Source organism: Pleurodeles waltl, chromosome 7 (assembly GCF_031143425.1).
Source record: "Pleurodeles waltl isolate 20211129_DDA chromosome 7, aPleWal1.hap1.20221129, whole genome shotgun sequence".
NCBI classification, from domain to species: Eukaryota; Metazoa; Chordata; class Amphibia; order Caudata; family Salamandridae; genus Pleurodeles; species Pleurodeles waltl.
Genome location: NC_090446.1, coordinates 967735752 through 967754331, shown reverse-complemented (window position 1 = coordinate 967754331; position 18580 = coordinate 967735752). Strand labels below are relative to the sequence as shown.

At 46.5% G+C, this 18580-nt stretch overlaps 1 protein-coding gene across 2 annotated transcripts in view; it reads right to left on the bottom strand.

The window, feature by feature from the left end:
- RNF213 (ring finger protein 213) overlaps positions 1 to 18580 on the bottom strand; it is a 1978231-nt gene that overhangs the window by 1749133 nt on the left and 210518 nt on the right. For both annotated transcript variants that reach the window (XM_069199724.1, XM_069199725.1), the window contains exon 3: positions 13831 to 15000. In XM_069199724.1, coding sequence (XP_069055825.1) covers positions 13831 to 15000 — 1170 coding nt within the window. The remainder of the gene's footprint in view (positions 1 to 13830; positions 15001 to 18580) is intronic.

The following is an 18580-nucleotide window of genomic DNA, read 5'->3' as shown; positions in this document are numbered from 1 at the left end:
ACTCCCTAGGTAGAGCGCATTTCCATAATCAAGGCGTGAAAAAATCACCCTTTGGACCACCGCTCTCTGTGATTTCACTGGGATCCATTTTAACGCCTACCTAAGTGCTCTTAAAAGGCCAAAACAGCAGCTCAATAGCTTTTTATGTGCAGGGCCATGGTCAGATGTTTACCTAGAGTCATTTTTAGATTCTTTACCTCTTCGCACAGCATAGTATGGCGCCCAGTACCACCACATCTTCTTTCTCCCCACTGAGCCTTAGGCAATTAGCTCTCATCCATTCATTCACCCTTTCCAAACAACAGTCGGGGGTCCGATAATTTTACAAAATAATATGTACCAGATGGATGGCTCCATGCTGTCATCAATCCATGTCTGGCCTACTAGATCCATTTGTCCCTGCGTCCACATCCTGTCTGAGTGTCCTGTTGGAAAATTACAGCTGGGTCACAACTGAGCTGGGGTGCAAGGCATGTTTGGAAAGCGCAGGCGCAGGACAAACTTGGCTGGAGCAGCATGTGAGGAACAAACAAAAGCACCTACTTTGTGCTTTCCTCTGCCTAGCTCTAGCCTTTGCCCAAATAACTTCAGTTGGTGTGCTCACAGCCAACTTTTGTGCTCTTATTGTGGGACATAAGCCGAAATCACGACCTGCAGTTTGGTCTCCGATACGCAAGTAGTCGTGGTGGGAATGAAGGGGTCGACTCAACAAACCAAATGTGCCTTCACTAGTATACTGGTCTTCGCTACTAAAGGCCTCGATGGACCCCCTCACTACTGCTGCCACAGTGACCGCCTGTGGTGGGCGAGAGCGCCGATGTGAGCAATTTCCATGATGAACAAATACACTATAGATTACTGGGGGAACTACTATTAAAACCAGCGAGCACCTATACACTCGAGGTTTTCACTATTATTTAGCTTCTGTCTGTCAACGACGGCCACTTGTTCCTCTGCTTCTGGTGCTGCTGCTGGACGGGACCGTCGGGAGTGGACGGACTTAATTACGTGTAGTCCGGCTGCCCTTAGGAATCAGGGCGTCCCCCTGCATCGGGGCTCATCCAACACACTCGGCTGGGGAGCAGGGGGAGGCAGGAGGGAAAGGCACTGACTCTCACGCCGGCATACAGAGTGAAGTTTTGTTGGGGATGGTCAGATGCAGGGCGGGCGAGAAGCATGTCCTCCCTACCAAGCCCCCGATCCCCTTCTTCCTTCTCTCAGTGCAACTGAAATGCATCCCATTACAAAGAAATACGATATTGTTTTATTTTTGAAGCGTGTTTAATACATATGATTTGGCCTATGATGGTGGCTTTACTCAGGCTCGAGGAGCCATGGCAGGCTCTTTGCTCAGTTCTTCCTATTAATTTACTGACTCACCTATCTCTAAAAGGAGAAATCAACAAGAAATGTATGGGAAGCCTGTATTGATTCTAGTTAGAAAATGGATGGGGATACACAGAGAAAGGACGTGCAACAGATCGAATCATATATAAAAATGAATTCAAAATGTAAACCTGGGTATTTATTTATAATGAGATGCATTTCATCAAAACAACAGACATCACTGATTCTAAACCAGAATTTAGGAATAGCCACGCCCCCACCCCAATGTCAGCTGCATGGATGACGGTGCCATTACTTAACCAAGACTTGAAATGTATTTGTCTTGTGCTTCCTCATGTATGGCCTTGAGTGCTATTACGAACTAAGGGCCAGATGTGTTTTGCCCATTCTGTCCTTATGGGAAAATGTGTTCGTACATATGGTCCTAAGTAACACAAATCTATTAAACAATGTGCAAGTGATGGGAAAGACGAGTGCACTCCCTATAAGGAGGTAATTTAAGGTCTTTTCATGCAACAGTGAAGTAAAATAAATCATAGACGCACAAAAAATAAAGTAGCTGCCTAAGTTCACACACTGTAGTCAAGTGCAAGCCAGGATTGATGCAATGTTTCCAGGTTTCACATTGTTTAATTCAGCCAGTAGAGCGCGCAGTTATATTCTTTCTCTCGTTTTACGTCAAAGCCTAATTTTTTGTGTTTAAGTCTATAAGACACTAAGGGGGTGATTCTAATTCTGGCGGGCGGCGGAGGCCGCCCGCCAGAATTCCGCCCCCATAATACCGCTCCGCGGTCAGAAGACCGCGGAGGGTATTATGAGTTTTTCCCTGGGCTGGCGGGCGGTCTCCAAAAGACCGCCCGCCAGCCCAGGGAAAAACTCCCTTCCCACGAGGATGCCGGCTCGTAATCGAGCCGGCGGAGTGGGAAGGTGCGACGGGTGCAGTAGCACCCGTCGCGTATTTCAGTGTCTGCAAGGCAGACACTGAAATACCTTGCGGGGCCCTCTTACGGGGGCCCCTGCCGTGCCCATGCCATTGGCATGGGCACGGCAGGGGCCCCCAGGGGCCCCGCGACCCCCCCTACCGCCATCCTGTTCATGGCGGCTTTCCCGCCATGAACAGGATGGCGGTAGGGGGGGTCAGAATCCCCCATGGCGGCGCAGCAAGGGGGATTCTGAGGGCAGCGGTAAACCGGCGGGAGACCGCCGGTTTACCCTTTCTGACCGCGGCCAAAGCGCCGCGGTCAGAATGCCCTGCGGGGCACCGCCGGCCTGTCGGCGGTGCTCCCGCCAACCCTCGCCCCGGCGGTCAAAGACCGCCGGGGTTAGAATCAGCCCCTAAATCAGTTCATCATGTTAAATATATGCCCACATTACATAATAGATCAGGTTGACACAGGAAGCCTCGCTGAAGTTTAAGGAAATGCTGTGTGCACATTTTAGGGTCGAGCCTGCGCTAGCATGCGCTTGCGCATGCGTATCTCTTGCGAGACGCTGTAGTAGTTAGAAAAGGGCTCGGAGCTGCGGCCATGTCACATCAGTATCTTTCATTGGTTTGTGGGCTTACCTTTTAAAATCTGCTTGATTTCATAAGTGGAAGGCATGCATAAGTCATGCCGTTTCCGGTGGTTAGCCCTCCTCGAGCGCAGCGACCAAGTACTGAAAACATACGAGGCTCGCTGTTGTCCGTCCGGTTTGTGGGCGCGATCTCGCTTGGCAGAAGTCGAGCGTTTTGCATGACATGACCCTGTTACATAGTTAACGTGCACTTCTGCCGGTTACGTAGATAATTGCACTTTTGCCGCTAGGTTTCACTACAAGTGAACTGTAGCAGTGCAACCGCGCTCGTTTTTTCCACTTAATGAGGCAAGAAAAGTCCAGTTGGGAGTTTACAACTGCTAATAGCTCTAACTCTACAACTGCTAATAGCTCTAACTCGGAGAAATGCAAGACCCGTTGCATTGCAAATGCTTGTTTTTCATGCTGATATTACTAGCTTCCCCTAATTTTGCGAGAAGTGTTTCGAACAGAAGCTCAGAACCTAAATGAAGGCATTCACACCCATTAAAAGAACAAAAGGTCTCCAAGATGGAGTTGTACTTTTTCACATCATCCCAGTGTAGTGTAAAGCTTAGTTGCAGACAGACTCACAAGAAGTTTATACCGAGCAGACTATCTGCATATTATCACCGTCTGTGGGAAGCGGCGTGTCATATGTCAAGACTTCCCAGCAGTGAAACTGCTTAAAGATAACAATTGGCCAATTTCAGGGCAAACTAAAAAAAACAAAAAAAAAAACATAATTAGTGCTTTCACAGTACTAAACTGATCTTAAACATCTCTCCGATCTGTATAAATCTTTCGGCACAACACGAGGCAGCACTTCAGCTGCAGTGGAAAATAAAGCTTCACGAAGGCTTGGCTCGTTTTAGGTTTGAGGGTCGAAAGGATCTCAAGCAGAGGCAGAGTCGGAGTCGGAGTCCCACATCTTGATTGAGTTTTAAGTGGCACAACTTTTAACCACTCCCACCTCACACCCATCACTTTCACTGTTTATGGGCTTGCCTTTCAAAAATCAATTGATGTCATGCAGCATTCTTTTTCACGTTTGCCCATAACTCAGCCTGTGGTGGCACCAGGACAATGGGACCACCAAAAAGCATTCAGCACAAGGCGCTCTTTGTGTGCAAGCCATTTCTGGGTCCCCACACTAGGTTAGTGGAGACCCCAAGATAATAACACCTGCCACGATTCAGTCTCTTTTTAAGCATTCTCATGGCTGGGACTTTTGTTTTCCAGCCTCCATCTGGGATTACCTTGTGTTTTAAGGGTCTTGTTTGTGAGATCATTAACGCAGGCCTGTTACCTCTGAAAATACGCAAAGCACTATGCTCTCTAGGGACTACATTTATGGTTACTCTGTATTATTTATTGCCATTTTCTTTTATATTATTTATTGCCTTATTCTTTCTGTGTGGTTATGCCCTCTAGGAGCTAACTATAGAGTTACATGACCATGTTTCTCACAATTGCTATTTTCATTGTGGTGTTCTCTAGGGGCTGTTCTAAGGATTACAGTCATATCAAGATATTAAAATATTTATGGCATGGAAACGTGCCCCATAATGCTTTGCACAGCATTACTTTTACAAAACATTTTTGCTCATAACTCAGCCTGTGGTGGTCCTAGGACAATTGGGCCACTTTCAAAACATTGACCACAATGTTCTTTTCTGTCTACATCATCTCTAGGTCCCCACACTATGTTAGTGGGGACTCCAAAATAATAACCCCTCTCACCATTCAATGTCTTTTAAGCTTTCTCATGGCTAGAACATTTGTTTTATAGCTAGAAGTTTTGTTTTAAATGCATTGTTTGTAATATCATTGCAAAGGCTTCCTAGCCCTAAAAGCACCCTCCCTCTAGGAGCTAAGTATATAGTTACACTGCATTAATTTCTCCTGTTTTTTTTTCATGAAGTTATGTTTACATGATAGATCACTGCAAAGTAATGTCATAATGATAATCAAGTCATTCTGACAAATCTCAACTAGTTTTGAGAGTGAGTCCCGACATGTGGCACATTTTAGTCTGTTTTTATGTTTTCAGCGAACAAGTGTGCAGGTCTCATATTGAAAACTGCAGCAAAAATAGTGATGGCTGCAGGTATCATTAATGCTCTCCTCTTCTACCCACAGAAATAGGGAAAGTCCCTCACTGGACTGTATGTATAACATAGGACTGTGTGAAATTCACAACAACTATACAATACACAAGTGATGGGTTGTAGTCAATACAAATAAGAGAAGTGTTATAAAACCAAGATCTAGGGCCCACCTTGACCAAAGCTGCATCACCTATATGGGGATTGTTCAAGGATGAACATGTAAACCAGCAGATAAATGCTCGAGTAATTTACTCTCTCTACAAGCATCGCATTTTGCTTTTTAGCTTTCCAGCAGACCTCTTAAAAACAAAAAAGGGGCATCGTAAAAAACAAATAAATGGGACATTTCGCTAGGCAATTTTAATCTTACATCTCCTCTCCCTAGAAGTGCATACTTGAGGATTAAGGCAGAGCCCGCACAGATACGGATGGTATCTAGGCGAGGATTCAATGATGAAGCACGCTGCTAAGAGTCTTAGTGGGTGAGAGTCCATTTAAAAACAGCTAGAATGTTCCTCTGAATTAGGATAAAGAGACATTAAGTATCAAGTGAAAGCACACGCATAGTGAATGTCTGTGCTGATTGCTTGGGTGCCTGCAAGTGGCACACTGCAAAAAGTCTATAGTACTGAGTAGTGCACTGCGTGTAGAGGGAATGTGTGTGTTGAATGTGTGTGTGTTGAATGTATGTGTGCCTGGGTTGGTCCAATACATGAAGGTAATTGTGTCGGACAGTGTGTGTGCTGTGTACATACACTGAGTGCAAGGTTGCCTATAATGGTCCATTACATGGAGGACCATGGGCTCTACTTTAGGAAGCCCAGGCCTGTCTCCTGAAGAATGATTTGCATACTGCTGCATTCCTGTGAGCTGGGTGGTACACACTGGAGAAGGGACAGTGAGAGAGACTCCCCCTGTACATTTCAAAGGGTGCTTTTTGATTCAGTGAAGAAGGGGCTACTAAGGGAATCCTAAAGAGTAGGGCTGGGAGCCCGGGATTAACCTTTTGATGCATATGTCATTGTGGTTGACCTCAGAGTATGAACTCTAGTCAATCCCATTGCCTGTGTTGTGGAACCATTAGCACTGGAGTCTCTCCTGCTGTGACAGACAGCCCTTCAAGAGGAAGAGGGAGAAAAGAAGTATGTACTTCAAAAGAAGCAAAACCCCAACATAAAACTTTAAGGGCCCAGACCCATAATCACATTTGGTGTCTGGAAATGGACTTTAGGAAGGGGAGGTTGAGATCTCCAAAACTGTCATATGCCAAGGAGCCAGAGAAGCTGTGTTGTGAGGGTAAGCTCTATAAGACTTCTGCCAGTAACCAGGACTGGGGGCCAAGACTTGCTAGTCTCCCTGCTAGGTAAGGGGACATCATCCAGAGAAACCGAGCCAGTCTGCTCTAGACACCAGCACCTGCCTGCTTGCCAAACCAGTGCGCCCTGTGAGGAAGAGGAGAATATTGGAGGGACTTAGCAGAAATAATCGTTCTGTGAGGACTGGGCTGAACATGAGGCTAGTTCCCATCAGTAATAAGGAGCATCGAGGACTGCACCAGACCTGACGCCGTGGATCCATCACCACATTACTGTGACCTATATCAGGAGCATTAGAATTAACTTCTCACCCATCCCCCTCCCTGCTGGGAGCAGAGAAACTTACCAAGCAGGAGGAGGGAAGAAACACCTTTAATTGCTGCCTGCATTTTCTGAGTGTTGCTGCGCTACCCACATGCAGCCGACTCATCAAGCAGGACCGGAGCCTTCAGAGTGCCCATAGTTGGGACATCCACTGCATGCCTCCTCTCTGCTGGAGCGGGCAAGAATGGTAATGGGTCTACCAGTACATATGTAACTATTTTCTAAGAGTTGAAGTGGGCTCTTGAGTCAAGGCATACTAATGAACATTCCCTGGAAGCAGCAACCGGTGAATGGGGAATACCCCGACCACACCCCAAGGTGGTGGGGACATGTTTTTTGGCTATAAATCTTGTAACATGACTTTGAATGTATGGGACTAAAATAAAATACTTTTTTATCATAAAAATAAGTATTTGACCTGACATTGATTTACTGATATTGCTGTGTGCTCTTTTGATTTACGAGTCGTGCTTACTAATCAGTATCCACACTTCCATGCCCCGACCTCCCACACCCATAGATGGATCCCTTCACTATTCGTCCATAGCTACCACTGACAGTCAAGTGCAGAAGTGGTAATTTCCCCAAGTGCTGAGGATCCATGGTAGATCGCGCCCCAGAACATCATCAGGCGCAAAAGCCTTTAACCACCACTGTTGGGCCAATATCCCCTGCTCCCCCTGTTGCCCTCTGAAAGGTGTTCTGACAACAGGTAAATGAGTGACTTTTATAGGACTTGCCAGAATGTAATATTCCATTTTAAAGAAGATACTCTGACATACAATTATCATTTTGTTTTAACCTCAAGACATCCTTGTTTTTTTAAGCAACGTCTGTAACATATGCTTCCAAAATATGTACTAAGATTCTCATGGCCAACTGCAGTAGTCCTACTCTGAAGTCAAAATTAGAAACTACTATCACAGTTTCACTTGCTATAATCGGCAGGCCATGACACATAAATCACTCTCTAGTTAGTATATGGACAAGCAGTGCGTGCTAATAGGCCAAGTCATAGGGTATCTAGTATGCAAACAAAACCAGCAACCCGGGTGTGGGAGAGGTTAAAGCTTTTAAGATATGAAGCTGCCACATAGAGGCTCGAGGCCACCTCCTCTGGGATAGTTCTCCTGATGGCAAATGTAATGAAAATGTCACTTACCCAGTGTACATCTGTTCGTGGCATCAGTCGCTGAAGATTCACATGTTGTGCATAGCCCGCCATCTGGTGTTGGGTCGGAGTGTTACAAGTTGTTTTTCTTCGAAGAAGTCTTTCGAGTCACGGGACCGAGTGACTCCTCCTTTTTGTCTCCATTGCGCATGGGCGTCGACTCCATCTTCGATTGTTTTCCCCGCAGAGGGTGAGGTAGGAGTTGTGTTGTAGTAATAGTGCCCATGCAATGGAGTGACTAAGTATGTACCTATTTAAGGTTTAAATAATATATATACAAATGCACAAAGCTTGAGCTAACTTCCGAACTGCTACAGGCTCCCGGGGAGGCGGGTGGGCACATGTGAATCTTCAGCGACTGATGCCACGAACAGATGTACACTGGGTAAGTGACATTTTCAGTTCGATGGCATCTGTCGCTGTAGATACACATGTTGTGCATAGACTAGTAAGCAGTTATCTCCCCAAAAGCGGTGGCTCAGCCTGTAGGAGTGGAAGTAGTTTGAAATAAGGTTCTTAACACGGCTTGACCTACTGTGGCTTGTTGTGCGGATAGCACGTCTACACAGTAGTGCTTGGTGAGCGTGTGAGGCGTAGACCATGTGGCTGCCTTACATATTTCGTGCATTGGGATATTTCCTAGAAAGGCCATGGTAGCACCTTTCTTTCTGGTTGAGTGTGCCCTTGGTGTAATGGGCAGCTGTCGTTTTGCTTTAAGGTAGCAGATTTGGATGCACTTAACTATCCATCTGGCTATACCCTGTTTTGATATTGGGTTTCCTGCATGAGGTTTTTGGAATGCAATAAACAGTTGTTTAGTTTTCCTGATGTTTTTCGTTCTGTCGATGTAGTACATTAGTGCTCTTTTGACGTCTAATGTATGTAGTGCCCTCTCAGCTACGGAGTCTGGCTGTGGGAAGAACACTGGCAGTTCTACCGTTTGATTTAGGTGGAACGGTGAAATAACCTTTGGTAAAAATTTAGGATTGGTCCTTAGGACTACTTTATTTTTGTGTAGTTGGATAAAAGGTTCATGTATTGTAAACGCCTGAATTTCACTTACTCTTCTTAGAGATGTAATGGCGATGAGAAATGCTACCTTCCAGGTTAGGAACTGTATTTCGCAAGAGTGCATGGGTTCAAAAGGTGGACCCATGAGTCTTGTTAAGACAACATTGAGGTTCCATGAAGGAACGGGTGGTGTCCTTGGTGGTATAATTCTTTTAAGGCCTTCCATAAAAGCTTTAATGACTGGTATCCTATATAGTGAAGTTGAATAGGTAGTCTGCAGGTATGCAGATATTGCTGCAAGGTGTATTTTAATGGAAGAGAAAGCTAGGTTAGATTTTTGGAAGTGTAGCAAGTAACCCACTACATCTTTTGGAGTTGCGTGTAATGGTTGGATTTGATTATGATGGCAGTAGCAAACAAACCTCTTCCATTTGCTTGCATAGCAGTGCCTAGTGGATGGCCTTCTGGCTTGCTTTATGACTTCCATACATTCTTGGGTAAATTCTAAGTGTCCGAATTCTAGGATTTCAGGAGCCAGATTGCTAGATTCATTGATGCTGGATCTGGATGCCTGATCTGTTGGTTGTGCTGTGTTAACAGATCTGGCCTGTTGGGCAATTTGATGTGGGGTACTACTGATAGGTCTAGCAGTGTTGTGTACCAGGGTTGCCTTGCCCAAGTTGGTACTATTAATATGAGTTTGTTTTGACTCAATTTGTTTACTAGATAAGGAAGGAGAGGGAGAGGAGGAAAAGCGTAGGCAAATATCCCTGACCAGTTCATCCATAGGGCATTGCCTTGGGACTGCCTGTGTGGGTATCTGGATGCGAAGTTTTGGCATTTTGCGTTCTCTTTTGTCGCAAACAAGTCTATTAGAGGTGTTCCCCAGAGTCTGAAGTAAGTGTTTAGAACTTGGGGGTGAATTTCCCATTCGTGGACCTGTTGGTGATCTCGAGAGAGATTGTCTGCAAGTTGATTCTGGATCCCTGGAATAAACTGTGCTATTAGGCGAATGTGGTTGTGAATTGCCCATCGCCATATCTTTTGTGCCAGAAGGCTCAACTGCGTTGAGTGTGTCCCCCCCTGTTTGTTTAGATAATACATTATTGTCATGTTGTCTGTTTTGACAAGAATGTATTTGTGAGTTATAATTGGTTGGAAAACCTTTAGTGCTTGAAAAACTGCTAGCAGTTCTAGGTGATTTATATGCAGTTTTGTTTGATGTACGTTCCATTGTCCTTGTATGCTGTGTTGATCGAGGTGTGCTCCCCACCCTGTCATCGAAGCATCTGTCGTTATTACGTATTGTGGCACTGGGTCTTGGAAAGGCCGCCCTTTGTTTAGATTTATACTGTTCCACCATAGAAGCGAGAGGTATGTTTGGCGGTCTATCAACACCAGATCTAGAAGGTGACCCTGTGCCTGTGACCATTGTGATGCTAGGCACTGTTGTAAGGGCCTCATGTGCAGTCTTGCGTTTGGGACAATGGCTATGCATGAGGACATCATGCCTAGGAGTTGTAATATCATTTTTGCTTGTATTCTTTGTGTTGGATACATGCGTTGTATGATATTGTTGAAATTTTGAATTCTTTGTGGACTTGGAGTGGCTACTCCTTTTGTTGTGTCTATTATGGCTCCTAGGTATTGCTGTACCTTGCACAGCAGAATGTGTGATTTTGCAAAGTTGACGGTGAAACCTAGTTTGTAGAGGTTTTGTATGACCTGATTTGTGTGGTGTGAGCACCTTGTCAGTGAGTTGGTTTTGATTAGCCAGTCGTCTAGATACGGGAATACGTGTATTTGCTGCCTTCTGATGTGTGCAGCCACTACTGCTAGACATTTTGTAAAGACTCTTGGTGCGGTTGTCAGACCAAACAGCAATACTTTGAATTGGTAATGTATTCCTTTGAATACAAACCTTAGGTATTTCCTGTGCGATTGATGTATTGGTATATGGAAAATACGCGTCTTTGAGGTCTAAGGTTGTCATGTAGTCCTGTAGTTTTAGCAATGGTAACACTTCTTGTAGCGTGACCATGTGAAAGTGTTCTGATTTGATGTAGGTGTTTAGTATCCTGAGGTCTAGGATTGGTCTCAGTGTTTTGTCCTTTTTTGGTATTAAGAAGTACAGTGAATAAACTCCTGTGTTTATTTGTGTGTTTGGTACTAGTTCGATTGCATTCTTTTGCAATAATGCTTGAACTTCTATTTCCAAAAGATCGGAATGTTGTTTTGATAAATTCTGTGCTTTTGGTGGTATGTTTGGAGGGAATTGTAGAAATTCTATGCAATAACCATGTTGGATAATTGCTAAGACCCAAGTGTCTGTAGTTATTTCCTCCCATGCTTTGTAATAATGACCTATTCTTCCCCCCACTGGTGTTGTGTGGAGGGGATGAGTGACATCTGAGTCACTGCTTGGTTGTAGGGGTTTTGGGGCTTTGAAATTTTCCCCTATTCCTAGGGAATTGCCCTCCTCTGTATTGGCCCCGAAAGCCTCCCCTGTACTGTCCCTGGTAGCTGGACGGTGTTGCCTGTGAGGTGCTGGCTTGTGTGGCCTGACCCCGAAACCCCCCTCTAAAGGTTGTCTTGCGGAAGGTGCTGTAAGTGCCTCTGCTCTGCGGGGAGTAGAGTGCGCCCATGGCTTTAGCAGTGTCAGTGTCCTTTTTTAGTTTCTCAATTGCCGTGTCCACCTCTGGTCCGAACAATTGTTTCTCGTTGAATGGCATATTGAGCACTGCCTGCTGTATCTCTGGTTTAAAACCAGACGTTCGTAGCCATGCGTGCCTTCTTATAGTCACAGCTGTGTTAATTGTTCTCGCAGCTGTGTCCGCTGCGTCCATGGAGGAGCGTATCTGATTATTAGATATGTTCTGTCCTTCCTCAACCACCTGCTTCGCCCTCTTTTGTAGTTCCTTGGGTAGATGCTCAATGAGGTGTTGCATCTCGTCCCAATGGGCTCTGTCATAGCGCGCAAGTAGTGCTTGAGAGTTAGCGATGCGCCACTGGTTTGCAGCTTGTACTGCGACTCTCTTTCCGGCTGCATCGAACTTGCGGCTCTCTTTATCTGGGGGTGGTGCATCCCCAGATGTGTGGGAGTTGGCTCTCTTACGAGCTGCTCCTACTACGACGGAATCTGGTGGCAGCTGTGTGGTGATGAAAACAGGGTCTGTGGGAGGTGCCTTATATTTCTTTTCCACCCTTGGTGTTATTGCCCTACTCTTGACCGGCTCCTTGAAGATTTCTTTTGCGTGCCGAAGCATTCCTGGGAGCATAGGCAGGCTTTGGTAGGAGCTGTGGGTGGAGGAGAGGGTGTTGAATAAGAAGTCATCCTCGACTTGTTCTGAGTGGAGGTTTACGTTGTGGAACTCTGCCGCTCTAGCCACCACTTGAGAATATGCTGTGCTGTCTTCTGGTGGTGAGGGCTTTGTAGGATACGCCTCTGGACTGTTGTCCGACACTGGGGCGTCGTATAAGTCCCAAGCGTCTTGGTCCTGGTCACCTTGGCTCACGGTGGTGTGAGCCGGGGAATGTGATGGAGTTTGTGCTGGTGAAATGTTAGTCACAGGTGGAGGAGAGGGTGGCGGAGTTACCTTTTTTACCACTTTTGTTTGTGGTGCTTGGTCTGTCTGAAACTCCAGTCTCCTTTTTCTCCTAATAGGGGGAAGGGTGCTTATTTTTCCTGTTCCTTCCTGTATGAAAATACGTTTTTGCGTATGGTCCACTTCGGTGGATTGCAACTCTTCCTCAAATCTATGCTTTCGCATCTGAGAGGACAGTGATTGCTCCTCTGAATAGGAGCCGGAAACTGGGTCGGTTGCGGGTCGTTTCGGCACCGAAACCCTGTCTGTATTCTTTTTCGGCTCCGAGGTGACTTTCTTCTTTTTTGGAGTCGAAACCTCTCGGCGTCGATCTTCATCGGTGCCGCTGTCTCGGCGTCGAGCCGTTTCGGCACCGCTATCTCGGCGTCGGTGTTTTTCAGCAGCACTTTCTCGATCCCGAGAAGGCTGCGTGCCGGTGTCTCGACCGGAGTCGGACGATCTCGGCACTGTTTCGGCCTTTTTCGGTGCCGATGGTCGGTCACCGAATTTATGGGTCGAGCCATGGCCTGGTGGCAGTGGCGTCCCCTGGGCCTTGTCACTTTTGTTGTGTGTTGTTTTCGACGTCTTACTCACGGTTCTTTGATCGTCGAATTCCTCGGAGTCCGATTCGTGGATCGAGAAGGTTTCTTCTTCCTCTTGTTCCTCAAACTCTCGGTGAGCTGTCGGCGTGGACGCCATCTGAAGTCTTCTGGCTCGACGGTCACGGAGTGTCTTTCGGGACCGGAACGCACGACAGGCCTCACAAGTCTCTTCACTGTGCTCAGGCGACAGGCACAGGTTACAGACCAAATGTTGGTCTGTATACGGGTATTTGTTGTGGCATTTGGGACAGAAACGGAACGGGGTCCGTTCCATCAGCGTTGTTTTACACGCGGTCGGGCCGACCAGGCCCCGACGGGGGATCGAAAACTACCCCGAAGGGCACCGGAGCGCTTCAATCTTCGATGTGGTGTCGATTCTATCTAAGCCGATCCCGAACGCAACAATACCGACGTAATCTTCCGATAGTTAGCTAACTTTCCGTTCCGAAACTCGGAGCGACAGGAACACGTCCGAACCCGATGGCGGAAAAAAAAACAATCGAAGATGGAGTCGACGCCCATGCGCAATGGAGACAAAAAGGAGGAGTCACTCGGTCCCGTGACTCGAAAGACTTCTTCGAAGAAAAACAACTTGTAACACTCCGACCCAACACCAGATGGCGGGCTATGCACAACATGTGTATCTACAGCGACAGATGCCATCGAACACAATATTACTTATGTTCTTTTGCCAACTGCATGGCAGAAACAGACTCAAATGTTGCACAAACACTTCAAAAAACAAAGAAACAGTGTGCCTGGGTGCCGTAAGCCTGTATGGAATGATTACACGTTACTTGAGTTATGTACCTTTTGCTCCTTTGGGTTTTCCTGTGGGTTCTTATTTTTCTGCTTCCTCAATTTCTTATTTTCAGAGTTGGTTTGGCTGTCAGTTTTCTTCTCGGGATTGTCATGATCTTTCTCCTTTACCGAACTGGCTTCGCTGTGTGGCACTGTTTTAATTGTGGATTCCTCCACCTTTTCAGATACATTTTGCTCCTCTTTACTATTTCTTGAATTTGCCTGCCCCTTACTTCTTTCTTTTGAACTTGACTCATCGCCGTTTTTGGAAGTATTGTTTTCTTTTTCTTTCAAATGGTCAGCCTGGTCTTCTTTTGCCATTTTGGTATTGGCTTGGTCGATATTTCCCTTTTTGCTTTGGTCTTCTGCCTTGTGTCTCTCCGTAATAGTTGCATTAGCCCCACTTTCATCAGAAGCACTGGGGGTTCCTTTCACCACTGCTGCAGCATACGACGAATTACTGGAACATCTAGTTTTACTCAACACTTTATTGTCTGTGGCAGTTTCCGACTGACTCGATGTTTTCTCTTTGTTTCCAACATCTACACGGGGCGGACCTTCCTGCATGGAATTCTCATGGTTTATACCGTTACATTGGTCTATTTTTTCCACTGTTGAGGGCATATCAAACGGGTCGTCTGACAGAGGAGGTACTGGAGCACTCCCTTCCTGCAGATGGGGGAATCTGGGAGGACCACCAGAAGAGCATTGATCAGAGGCTTCTGTCGGTGGTGATGCAGACTGCTGCACAAGAATAAGGCTTTTTGGTTGCGGACTGTCTTTAGTAACTTTATTCACAGGGCCGGAATCCCCCAAAGCCTGTGCCGTATTCCCCGAGGACGTTAGGAGGTTCCGTACATCAATGTGTGGAGAAGGGTTACTACTAGCTGGATTGGTCTGGCTCACGTCGATCGTTTCCCTCCCAAGTAGAGGCAGCTTCTTTTCCTCAAAAATAATTTGTTTTCCCATATCATTCTCTTTCTGGATACCTGCCAATGGGTCAGAAAGTAAACTTCCCTTTTCTGACCCAAGGTATGCTAGGGAGTCACCCTGCTCTGCTGTCTCATTTCTCAATACTTCACTGTCCTGGCCAGATGTTTCAGAGGAGAGTGATGTCAGGGAGTCGGTCTCCTCGGATAAGAAGTTTTTTTGTTTCTTCTTTCGGTTTCTCTTCTTTTTCTAAATCAAAAGAATAGAAAACAATATCAAAGTATGGATTATATTTGGAAACTTATTCACAACAACTTAACTTTCATAAACCACCACAAGCATAAGTATTCCAGCGATTTCCTCCAGGATGGACTTTTGCAAGGGTAACTGATTTTAAACACAGGCATAAAAGCTTTCCATGAAAGAAGTGAAGACGGTGATAAATGGATGACACCACACATACTATGACAATAGAATTGAGGTCTTTATTCTTCACCCCCCTCTGACTACTAACACTGTAAAGAAATAATGTGAGGACAGAAGAATGTATGGATTATGAGTTCTAGTCTAGCAGATTAACTGTGATACCAAAAGACAAGAGCCTAACACAGAAACACATTTTTCTCACCACCAATTTGCCCATATTATAAGATGGTCGCCAAAACTCTGTCCTTAGTCAAACACTCTTAAACCTGTACGTGGAGAAGGTCATCTGCCTTCAACATTTTCTTACATCTTTAACCTGATGGCCAGCAGCTGTGCATGAATGTCCACCCACAGGAACCAGCCACTTTTGCAACAACATTAAAAAATCTCCCAACACGAATGTTTCAAAACTATCACAAACTGAATCTCCACTGAAATGCTATTTTTCTCTTCAGAACTGCACCACACCAATGTAAACATGGCGTGATGCAATAAATATACTTGACTGCTTGCCTTCTATCTGTCCATCAGAATGTAACGCGCCTAAGCCTTACTTTACCCTTAAAGCCTTAATCCAAGAATTTGCAAGAGTGACCCAACATCAGATCATCCTGCTCTGATGAATCAAGCCTCACATCCATAAAGAAGATTTCAAAGCAGTTGGAGCATCTTTGGCTCTGTCACGATTCAGCTATGGAAAATCATTACTATCTGACAATCGAACATACATCTCACACCATTAAAAGCAACCTTCACCGCAGCTGCTAGAATAACCTCTGGCGTTGGGAGATGAGATCAGATAACCCCAATATTAAACATATTTAAATAGCTTCCCACTGGAGCAAGAATACATTAGAAAGTAGCTTGCATTTTTCACAATGGACCCCCCCAACCACAACTTTAAAGTGCAGCGCCTTCTGCTTGTCTTGCTTTGCCCTGCCTGACTAGCTTGCTGCTCTCGTGTCTTCTTGCTTCTTGATCAGGCTCCCGCCACCCTTCCTGTCTCTCCAGCATTCAGGCCCCCACAGCATATCCATTCCTTTTTACTCCCACCCCATGCGCTCCTGCCCACCTCCCCCTGACATCCCTCTCCAGGACTTATTTAATGGCAGTCACTGCCTGTCTGCGTCCAGACCGCGCAGCGCCAGAACCCCTGGTTCCACAGCCCGGCACCAGTACTCCTCCGATGAGATAAAAAATCTCAGAACCAAGATCCACAACTCCAACTGCATCATCGCCTTGCCCCGCTGCACCAAAGGCCCCTTATTCTGCCTCAGACGACGACAACTCCGATCATGGAACATCTCAACTTCCAGATCAAACCCGGCACCAAGACCACTATTAGACAAACCCTCACCTACAGACTCCCAAGCCCCCGCCACAGTTTCTGCAACTCCATCCCAGACTCCATTGCCCCCCTGGGAATCAACTTCAACCACTACATCTTCCTCTGGGACCTGAACTTTCACCTAGAGGAACCCTAAGACTCAAACTTTGCTTCGCTCCACGGAAACATGCTCAGCATAGCCCCTCACAACTGGTTAACACACAGCACAGGACACACACTGGAACCCATCTTCTCCTGCAGCGACATAGCCAAGTTCTTCCACACGACCGAGCTAACATGGACAGACCACCATAACATCCACTTCACTATCAAGGGACTGCCTGAATCCCCGACAAGACGCCCCACCTCCCCCACCGCATCTGGGTAAAAGTCACAGGAACACCGTGGATCGCCTCTCTCAAGGAAGCAAGAATCATCCCCGCAGACACCCTTGAACGTTGCATTCATATCTTCTCTGGATCTCCGCAGCCGCTGACACCATCACCCCCCTGAAGAGCACCGGCAACAGAAAAGCCACAAAGAAAGACCAATGGTTCACCCCTGAACTCCTAACCCTCAAACTTCACTGCCAGGAACTAGAACACTGGCACTTCAACAAGACCACCACCAACCTCGACTTCTTCAGATATGCCATCAACAGCAACCACCACGACTCAGGGAGACCAAGAAAGAAGCTCTCAACACCTGCATTAAAGCAAGCACCAACCATGCCAAAGAACTCTTCAGCACAGTCAGAGAAATCTCCTACCCCACTGCCACCAAAAACACGATCCACTCCTCCCAAGCCATTTGCGACATGCTATCTGACTACTTTCACCACAAAATAGCCGACATTTACAGCAACTTTGACCCCCCCAACACCCTGACTACGACCACCTCCGCATCCCAGCCCACTCCTCCCCCACCCAATCACTGAATGGAAGGAGCTATTTACTGAAGACACCATCGCCATCATGACCTCCATCCACTCCGGATCCCCCGCTGAAGCCTGTCCGCACCACTTGTACAGCTTAGGAAGAGAAGTAATCAGTCTCCCTCACAGAAATCCTCAACAACTCCATCACCAAGGCCACCGTACCCGACACCTGGAAGCACGCTGATGTCAAGCCCCTGCTGAAGAAACCCTCAGCCGAAACCAACAAATAAAAAAACTACCACCCTATCTTTCTCCTCCCTTTCCCCGCCAAAGCCTTGGAAAAAGCCATCAACCTCCAGTTCATGGACTACTTTGAAGTTAACAGCCTACTCAACCCTTTCCAATCAGGCTTTCAACCCAACCACAGTACAAAGACCACAGTGATCGCAGCAACTGAAGACATCAGACTCCTCCTTGACAGGAGAGAAACAGTAGCCCGCATCCTTGACCTATAGGCTGCCTTCGATACGGTCTCCCACTACACCCTCATCACCAGACTCCAGAGCATTGGTATCTAAGACGACACATTCAACTGGATCTCCTCCTTCTTCTTTGGCTGAACATAGAGGATGCTTCTCCCGCGCTTTGTCTCTGCACCCAAAAACATCATATGCAGCGTTCCCAAGGCTGCTCCCTCAGCCCCACCCTATTAAACACTTACATGACTCCACTGGCAGACATCGCCCACACACATGGACTCAACATCTCCTACGCTGATGACACCCTATTCCTCACGGATGTCGCTGCCACCACACGTACCAAGTTCCAAAACACCATGACCAAAACTGCCACCTGGATGAGGACCAACTGCCTCAAACTGAATTCCGACAAAATTGAGATCCTCATCTTCGGAAACAAGCCCTCCCCGGGGATGATAATGGTGGCCAGCCATCCTCTGTCATTCACTCACCTCCCCCAACCATGCACACAACCACGCATTATCCTGGACAACCATTTCACAATGAAGCAACAAATCAAAGCTGTCTCCTCAACCTGCTTCTACATCCTCCGCATGCCCTGCAAGATCTTACGATGGATTCCCCACCTCCACAAGGAAGACTGTCACCCAGGCCCTGATCTCAAGCCGATTCGACTACTACAACATGCTCTATGCTGGAACCACAAAGCAGCTTATGAAC